The sequence below is a fragment of the Lepidochelys kempii genome, chromosome 5 (assembly GCF_965140285.1).
Source record: "Lepidochelys kempii isolate rLepKem1 chromosome 5, rLepKem1.hap1, whole genome shotgun sequence".
NCBI lineage: Eukaryota > Metazoa > Chordata > Testudines > Cheloniidae > Lepidochelys > Lepidochelys kempii.
This window is the reverse complement of record NC_136384.1, coordinates 110,958,759-110,969,075: the sequence shown is the minus strand read 5'-3', so window position 1 is coordinate 110,969,075 and position 10,317 is coordinate 110,958,759. Positions and strand designations below refer to the sequence as shown.

The 10,317-nt window shown below is 38.2% G+C and overlaps 1 protein-coding gene across 5 annotated transcripts in view; it reads right to left on the bottom strand.

Annotated features, from left to right (window-relative positions):
* Positions 1-10,317, bottom strand: part of CNTLN (centlein) — a 284,448-nt gene that overhangs the window by 161,053 nt on the left and 113,078 nt on the right. For all 5 annotated transcript variants that reach the window (XM_073345467.2, XM_073345462.1, XM_073345464.1 and 2 more), the window contains one exon: positions 5,831-6,025. In XM_073345467.2, coding sequence (XP_073201568.2) covers positions 5,831-6,025 — 195 coding nt within the window. The remainder of the gene's footprint in view (positions 1-5,830; positions 6,026-10,317) is intronic.

Sequence of the window (10,317 nt, the reverse complement as noted above, 5' to 3'; positions counted from 1 at the left end):
ACATACTGTTCATTATATAGAAGGCATTTTGCTACCGTAACGATTGACAGTTTAAAAAATTCCATTTTGAGATTTCCATTTTACGATTTTCTATGTGATCAGATTACAATTATATTTATACATTTTAGTAAAGTAAACTAATTCATGTAGAACATTTCTGAAAGTGTGGTTTCATTCATAATGCATGTATGGCCAAGAAAAGTATTGTATAAATAATACAAGTGGATAATAAAGTTTCTGATGTTATGTTTCTACCAAAATCTTATACACTATAACATTAAGAAGTCCCAACCCATCAAACTGTTCAGAGGTATGATAGGTTTAAGAAGCCACAAGTAATCAAAATATGATACTAGATAATCCATGGTCATATAGTCATTTTGAAAGGCTTGATGAAAGCTATAATCTGATTGTCTGAAGATAGTTCCAAACATATGTAGTTAATAACTTACAACACACCATGTTAAGATTCAGCTATGATTACTAGCTATGATTAATAGGGAAGTATTCCTTATTACAAAAACAAAAACAAAATATTTTAAAAATTAGGATACTTCCCTTTTAATATAATCTGTGATTAATATGAACTAGAAAACTCTTAAAATGAAACTTCAATTTTGCCCTTTTATGCTGTAATATTAAAATATATTGGGTGAAATCCTGGCTCAACTATGGTCAAAGGGACTTTTGTCATTGACTTCAATCAGTCGTCCAAAAACTGTAATTAAATTAACATATCTATAGATTTAATCAACCAAATCATTGAAATCAATGATGTTACACCAGTGTAAAGCTGGAATAACACACTGGGAATAAGGCTCAGAGGATTTCAGAACAATAACAGTGAATTCATACCGTTTTTAAACCTGTTTTATCTCTACATTTCACATACATCACACACAACTTTCCTAGTAGTATCTTTATTTAATTTTAGTGACATATCTGCACTCTTTGTAATAAGTGGTATTTCTGAATGATCTTTACTTTGACCATTGTAGTAGTATTTCCTATTCTAACTGCCTTAAAGAACCACATAATTGGAATTTAGGAGAACGTTATAAAAGTTTCAACAGAATGCACACACCTGTCAAATCTCACAGTTATAAATAAAAATATTCAAATGCCTGTTAATTATGGTGTTTCGATGGAAGTATCATCTGTTAATACTATCTTTAATGTCTCAAGTACCGTACATGTATAAAAAAGTAAGAGACAAGTCAGATGATTACTTTGGTTCAGTAAATATATTTAAATATTTACAATTCACACAGGTAAAAGTTATGTTTTACAAAAAGAATACATTTCAGAGTTAAAAATTTACATTGTAATAATGAAACAGACACTATGATTACATGACAGTGAAAAACAACCAAAACCCATAGATGTTTGCTTTTAGGAATATTTGGAATGCTTTTGTCTTGTTTCATTCTGTTGTTTAATAAACAGAGAAGTAGAACTGTTTAAGAGATAGAATTCCAGAATCATAGGTTAGAAGGGGCCATCATGGTCATCTACTAAGTTCCCTTTAAGCTGCACGGCCATGCAGCAGGCACAGGTGGGGAGAGGCACCCCTTCCCCAGCCCAGCCCAGCCAGATCTGCCGTGGCTGGGGTGAGGATCACATGCAGTGGAGAGAAATTAAAACCCCGAGCCAAGCAGCAGCACCCTCTGCCCATTGTGCTGCAGCCAACTCATCTGGTGTGTTTAAATGAGCGACTGCGAGCTAGTTGGAGATGCCTGAGTCGCCACCACACGACTCCGCTGAGCCCCGTGCCATGCTGCCCCTGGCCTGCCACAGCCGCTGCCCCACATCCTGCCAGACCTCCCCTGAGCTTGCCCAGACTTGCGAGCCAGCTGGTGAGCTCAAGGAGGCGAAGGCTGATCTCGCGGGGCACGTGTATCCATGTGCAGAGCTCAGCCAGGGGTGCAATTCCAGTGGCTGATGCAGCCGAGGGTGGATTTATCCCTCTTGTGGGGGCTGAGCAGCTCAAACCCAACTGTGGGCGCAGGAGGAAGAAGGCAGAGTCCCCCCCACCCCCGGCAAAGTTGTACACTTAGCCGACAGCCCGTGAAGCTGGAGGTGCACATGGTATTGTCAGGGGCCTGTGCCGGGAGGCGCCCTGCAGGCGGCCCCTTCCCCTGAACTTTGCTGGGTTGGAGGGACTGGGGGGAGTGGAGGCACGTGTGACATGGGGCTGGGGCGGTGGTGCTATGTCCCCAGCACGATGCATAGAGGCACCCTCCCCTGGCCCAGCCCAGCCCCACTGGAGTTGCCATGGTTGGGGAGAGGCACCCCTCCCTCAGCCCCAGCTGCTGTAGCAAGAAAGGGCTAGGGGGAGTCCTCTCTCCCCACCATGACTCCAAGGCAGGTTGCACCCCAAACCTCTCATCCCTGGCCCTGCCCCAGAGCCCACTCCCCGAGTTGGAGCCCTCATCCCCCCCGCCCCCCAACCCTCTGCCCCAGCCCTGAGCTCCCTCCCACACTCCAAACCCCTCAGCCCCACTCCTGCCACACATCACCTTCATATTGGTTCACATAACAAAATTCATTCTGCATATGGACGTAAAAATTAGAGGGAACACTGGTCATCTAGTCTAACTGCCTGCCAAGATGCAGGATTTATTGTGTCTAATCCATCCAAGACAGATAATTATCCAGCCTCCTTCTGAAAATCTCCAGTGAAGGAATTTCCACAACCTTCCTAGGCAGTCTGTTCCATTGTTCTACTGTTCTTACAGTTAGGAAGTTTTTTCCTGAGATTTAATCTAAATCTGCTATGCTGTAGTTTGAACCCATTGCCTCTTGTCCTGCCCTCTGTGGGAAGAGAGAACAACTTTTCTTCATCTTTTTATGGCAGTGTTTCAAGTATTTGAAGACTGTTATCATGTCCCCCCTTAATTTCCCCTTTTCCAAACTAAACATACCCCGTCCCTTTAGCCTTTGCTCATATAGCTTGCGTTCCATCCCTTTGATCATCTTTGTCACTTGTCTCTGGATCTTTTTCAGTTTCTCTACATCCTTTCCATATAATGGTGATCAAAACTGGATACAGTACTTCAGTTGAAGCCTAACCAGTGCCGAGTAAAGCAGTAATGTCACCTCCTGTGACTTGCATGCTATGCCTCTGTTAATGCAATCTAAAACTGCATTTGATTTTTTTGCAACAGCATCGCATTGCTGACTCATGTTGAGGTTGTGATCCATCATAACTCCCAGATCCTTCTAAGCAGTGCTGCTTCCAAGCCAGTTATCCCCCATTTTTTATTTGTAAATTTGTTTTTTCTCCCAGATTGCAAGGTGTCTGTCCTTTCCTAGGAGAAAGAGTTGGGGACTGTGGAGGAAGAGGGTGCATGCTTATTAACAGACACTGATCACAATGTATTTTTATCACTTAGAAATTTGGAGCTGTCAAATTAAAATATGATCAGCCAAATTCTGCCTTCCCTTCCCTTACACAGGTCCAACACCACTGACATGACTGAGGTTGTACCAAGTGGAAGCGAGGAAGAATTTGTTTCAATGTGTGCAGAGCCTCAGGGACAGCAAATGTTTTTGCCTTTACACATGAGAATGTGGATATTCTTGCTAACATTACAGCATTGCTTCCTCCCTGAGTCTAAACTAATCCCACAGTAGTTCATGTCTGTGCCACTATCTGGAAAATGCATCAATACATTTCCTGGTAGGGGAAAGTCATGGAGAATATTTGAGTACCCCATGAAGAAAGATTATCTATGTTTTCCTCAGATATGACAAGCGACCAGCAACTATTAAAAACAAACTAATCTGATTATACTCAAGAAATCAATATTTAACACTTGCAATTACCACTCAGTCTCAAACGTCTACATTTTTAGGAAAGTTTATTGAGAATGTGGTAACAGGAAAACTTCAGCAAAATCTAGATGAGCATTTTTTTCTACTCAAATAAAAAATGCCTCTGATAAAATTGGCAAAAAGATTGGGTTTTCTGTATTTGTAACTGTCATAAATATAAAGGGAAGGGTAAACCCCTTTGAAATCCCTCCTACTGGTTAAAATCATCCTTGAGATGTGGAAAATATTGTTAGTCTTTATGTACTTGGTAGTATATTTAGAGATGCATGTGTCTTATTAACTCTGTTTTCCTAGAGCTCCAGGAAGAAATCCCAGCCAGTGTTTCACCCTAGCTGAGATTTGGGGGGCGTGTCATAAATATAAAGGGAAGGGTAAACCCCTTTGAAATCCCTCCTGGCCAGGGGAAAGCTCCTCTCACCTGTAAAGGGTTAAGAAGCTAAAGGTAACCTCGCTGGCACCTGACCAAAATTACCAATGAGGAGACAAGATACTTTCAAAAGCTGGGAGGAGGGAGAGAAACAAAGGGTCTGGGTCTGTCTGTAGTTGTCTTGGCCAGGGACAGAACAGGAATGGAGTCTTAGAACTTTTAGTAAGTAATCTAGCTAGGTATGTGTTATATTATGATTTCTTTAAATGGCTGAGAAAAGAATTGTGCTGAATAGAATAACTATTTCTGTCTGTGTATCTTTTGTGTAACTTAAGGTTTTGCCTAGAGGGGTTCTCTATGTTTTTGAATCTAATTACCCTGTAAGATATCTACCATCCTGATTTTACAGGGGGGATTTCTTTATTTCTATTTACTTCTATTTTTTATTAAAAGTCTTCTTGTAAAACACTGAATGCTTTTTCATTGTTCTCAGATCCAAGGGTTTGGGTCTGTGGTCACCTATGCAAATTGGTGAGGCTTTTTATCCAACATTTCCCAGGAAAGCGGGGGTGCAAGTGTTGGGAGGATTGTTCATTGTTCTTAAGATCCAAGGGTCTGGGTCTGTAGTCACCTAGGCAAATTGGTGAGGCTTTTTACCAAACCTTGTCCAGGAAGTGGGGTGCAAGGTTTTGGGAAGTATTTTGGGGGGAAGGACGCGTCCGAACAGCTCTTCCCCAGTAACCAGTATTAGTTTGGTGGTGGTAGCGGCCAGTCCAAGGATAACGGGTGTAATATTTTGTACCTTGGGGAAGTTTTTGACCTAAGCTGGTAAAGATAAGCTTAGGAGGTTTTTCATGCAGGTCCCCACATCTGTACCCTAGAGTTCAGAGTGGGGGAGGAACCTTGACAGTAACAAACCAAAAAAACAGATTTTTGCTTTGAAGTTTTGGATAAGACAGGAGAGCATTTGATTCTGTGAAATTAAGCAAAGCCAGAGCCCTACAAGACAAGGCTTTAAGAAAATTTTGCAGGTAGAACTTCTCTTGAGGCCCCTTGACTCAATTTGGTCAGTCATTGGCCTTTTGGAAATCCTTTGTGTGTCAAAATCTCTGGTGAGCCCGCAGATGTATCTTGTGGTGTTTTTTAGGCAGGTGGTCTATCAATAAAAGATGAAGATGAAATAGCACTACTGTAATACTCCCCATAGATATTACAACTTAGTTTTAAAATATGGTTTAATGATTTCTAGAGAAGTCTTTTTCCTTTTAATATTGTCTTTGGAGCTGGGACTCATTAATGACTTTTAGTAATATAGCCACAAACAATGAGATTGCCAGGCTCAACAGTTACTTATTTTCACTTACAAAAATTGAGAAATTTCACATTCTTCTTATCTGCAAATTAAATAACTCTCAGTTTTCAACCAGAAAATATTCAAGACACAAAAACAGAAATTTCACACAAACCTGCCAGTAGATTGCAGATTTCCTCTGGCTTTATTCCAGAATATGAGTGGTAGTCTGCTTGCATATGCCTTCTATTATTATCAGTAGAAGGATCTTTAGGTTCTTCTGTGCTATTGACTGTGTGGAAGCTTTATAATCTATTAAATACAATTTACCTCACCTGTTCCCTGTGTTTGGGATGAGAATCTTGATGTACCGGATGTAAGGCCTCTCGGGCCTGCTGTAGTTGTTCTTCCAGCCACTTTATCTTTTGTTCTTTTTCCAGTAGCTGACCCTGAAGAGAAGCATGACTTTGCTGGAGCTGAATCTCCCTTGCTTTCAGAGTTTCAAAACATATAGTCAATTCGTTGTAAAGCTATTTTTAAAGAAAATGTAACATGGGATTAATAAATGCCATCATTGAAAACAAGTACTTCAATTTATTGCTGTTTTTAGTTTACAAAGTCATATAGCCACCAGGATCATGATTTTCTTCACTATTCTTATTGCAATATTGGTCACTCTTGTTTTCACCCCCTCACTCTCAACATATTGGCAGATGTACTGCCTTTACCTTTTTTCCTTTATCTCTGTAACTAAGGAATTCAACAGTGTAATGTGTTTCAAACAATTGCTTCTCCGCCCAAACAGGCCTAACATTAGAACCGCAGCAGTTCCATATACCTTTGTATGATGATTGTGAGCAGAAATTGGTATTCACAAACTTTAAAAAAAAGTATGTACCTTAATTCTTGAACAGCTCTATAAATACAAAACCAAGCAAATGCACACGCACGCATGTGCACGCACACATACACACACACACAAACAAAAAAAACAAGGTTCACTGATTAAGAATAGCAGAAAAAATTACTAAATGAAATATTTCCTCTGGAAGTGAGCTTATTAACTGGGGCAGCAAACATGAAATAGAAAAACTCCTGTTTTACCTGAAGATAAAATTTAAATTTTGAAGATAAGAATAAAGTCCACACACCAGACTAGGATATAACTGCCTGCATAACTTGGCCCTCCCTATTTATGTCTTTTGCCTATTTCACTCTGCTCTGTCAAAGTTTCTAGGCTAGGCTGCCTGTTTGTCTTCCACGCTGGTCTTCTATGCTTAATGCCCTTTCTGAGCTGACCCATAAACCCATTTCCTTCACTGCATTTAAATCCCCTCAGAAGACCCATTTCTGCCATGACACCTAAAAGAAACCAATCAATGGATTATGACTAGATTTTTGGCAGCTATAAATAATACTTTATTTAGTTGGCATATAGATAAATTTATATAATTTAGTGATAAAACATTATATTATTTAACACTGTCATGAACTGCATTGTCATTTATATATATCTTATGCATCTCTTTCTTTTCCCCTTTGTCTGTTTGGTTTTGCCTTTCAGAGCATCAGCTCTTTGGGGAAGGAATCAGATCTTCTATTATGTTTGGAAAACATCTAGCACTTTGTGGGCTCTATTAGAAACAATAAAATCTATTCCTACTCGTATTGTTTTGTCAGAACCATGACCACACAAAATCTAGTCAAGACAAATGTAATTACTTATTGACTGCCCAAAAAACTGATCACAGACCAGACCACTCTACCTAAGCATATTCTAATTCCAGATATATTTAAGACTCACAAAGTGTCATTAAAAATAACTGAAGTATTACATTGAAATGTTTTGTCTACTAGATAGAGACTGATGTATTTTTTGGAAATACAAATACTATCTTAATCAAATTTATGGACAGCAGCAAGTTTCTCAATTATTTTTCTAATCGCATGAATATCTGATAGAAAAATAAAGACTTCATCTTTATAAAGACTTGCATTCCTATGCAATGTCCTTCCAAATGAATAGAATACTGGGATACAACACTTATCTCCAGCCATAACTGGATAAGCTGATTAGTTGGATCATACTGGTATGCCAATCTGCTATTTTTATTATTAGAAGCACTTACGTGGTCATAATTATAATTTTTAAAGGTTGCATCCTGTTAAAATGAGAACAACACCGTTTTCTTTTTCCTGACTGGCAGAAGTATTGAGCACCCACCACTCCTACTGAAGTTAATTGTTGGTGGTTGTGCTCAGCAACTGTCAGGATCAGGCCCTAAGCGACAAACAACATATCTGTTTACATTCTGAAGGCTATCTTTGTAACCAATTCTGCTAAAAAATTATTTAATTAAGCTAGAGAAAACAGCACAATCTGCTGAAAATCCATATGAAAAACATACAACCTCAGAATTCATCCATTTTCCACGTCTCTGTTCTCTGCAAACATTTTTCTGCATCACCCACTTATTAGTTCATAGCATGGAATTTAGACAGTAATTTATTTACTACTAGGAAATTTCAGAAAGAAAATTATGTCTGCATAAAGGAAAGCTCATTTGTCCAGCCTACCATGCCAATTGGAATGACTTACAGCAGCTCATCCACCTTTTCATTGATTGGCATGGACACTAGTAGGTGGACTGAATGCTTTCTTAATATTTCTAAAGGGATTATTTTGTTTTGTTTTGAGGATGTACCTTTTCAGCCACATTGCAGTGAGGGGACAACTTAATATTTGAGATCACACAGGATCAAAGAAGGTAGTATGGCTGCAGAGGACAATAAAGGGGAACAGAAAAATGGATAAACAGGCAAAATGTAAAATTAAGTTTAAGAGAACTAAGGAGGAAATGTAAGGAAGAAAGAGCCAAATAAGAAAATATTTATGTCCACCAGAAGTAGGAAGCTCAAGGGAGAATCAATGGGTGAAACCCTGGCTCCACTGAAGTCCATGGGAGCATTACTATTCATGTCAATGGAACAAGGAATTCATCCAGTGTATCTGTTAGATTACCAAGGTATAAAGGGGGCAACCAAAGAGGATAAGGAAATTGCAGAGATGCTAATATTGCTTACATGAAAAAATAATTGCAGGGAAATATTTAATGTAATTTTGAATGCATGTAATGGAATTTAGCAGCTGGAATTAAGGAGAAAGGGTAACTGCCATGTGACCAGCTGCATGCCAAAAGGAAGTGCTTCACAGACAACAGCTTGAGAACCTCTTTATTCTGCTCCAGGGCTATACTTTCTTTAAAAGTAGCAAAGAGTTGTAGATAAAGAACTCTAGATAAAGATATTTTTTTTAAAATGATAAAACAACTTGAAATAAAGCACTCTGTAATAAATAAGTAGGACCAAATGGCATCATCCAAGAGTCATGAGGAACTGAAGAATGAAGTAGCTGAACTACAAACAAAGACAGATGAAACTTGTAATAAGGGCCATCTCCACTCAACACTCCTCTGTCTCAGCTACATTAAAATATTCCCAAATTTTCCAATGCTACTTTTCTAATATTTATTTTAACAAATTTTGATACAGAATTGGTTTTTTGCTGGTTTTTTGAACAGTTGTTTAAAACATGTTATTGTGCAAAAAGAGCAATTTCCACTGTACCATACTAAAGCTAATATTGTAGGTCTTCCAAAATAACTAGAAATATCATTTTAAAACATGCAGATGAGTATGTGATGAAAACAAACAAACAAGGCATTTGTTAGGATAATTCATACCTCTCTAACACTTTAAAATTCTTTAGGTGTTACCAAATTTGTGGACAGAATTTGTTGATGACAAAATCATTTTAAGTCAGTTAAGACAAGGAAGACCTTTGGGGAACTCCAGAAGGACCTAACAAAACTAGGTAATTAGCAACACAGTCGATAAAATTCAACAGACAAGAGCAAGTTAATGCATACTGAAAACAACAATTTATAATTACCCACACATCAATGGATTATAAATTAATAGTAACTTCTCAGGGAAAAGATCTAGTGTACTCAGTAAAGATATCTGCTCAATCTGCTTCATGTTAAAAAAGGGCGGGGGATGTTAGACTACATTAAGATGGGGTAAAAATAATATAGAAAATATTATGGCATCATCATAGAAACTGATGATCCATCATCATGCTCAGTTTTTGTCACCTCAAAGAAATGGAAGCAGAAAGAGGAGGAGTTCAGAAAAGGACAACAAAAAATACTAAGAGTCACTGAAACAAAGGCTTTTCATACATGAAAAGATTTAAAAATTTAGGACCATTCTGTCTGGAAAGAAAAAGAATAAAAGAACAGGTGGTGTGATGGAGATATTAAAAAAATGAATATAGGCAAGGCCAGCTGAACATTCTTATATACCTTTTCTTAAAAGACTAGAAAAAGAGGATATCAGATTAATTTTAAATAACAACTTTAAAATATTAATACACTTTTATACAACATAAAATTAACATGTAGGACTCACTTCCATGAGAGGTTATTGAGGCAAATACTATTTCTTTACCCAGGAGAAAATTACAGGAACAGTCAATTCTCATGCTCTAGGGTCTAAACTAATAACCAGTTAGGGTGAGAAATGTTTCCCTCCATACCATAGTACTATATAATTAGATTCACTGTTTTTATATTTTCAAAGGTTTCAGAGTAGCAGCTGTGTTAGTCTGTATCCGCAAAAAGAACAGGAGTACATGTGTCATTGGCTACTTTTCTTCCTCAAATATTTTAAAGGGAATATTTTGGTCCTGTTGATTAATGTCCAATATAAAGAAAGGTGAAATCTTCATTCCATTGAAGTCAATGGCAAACCTCCAAGT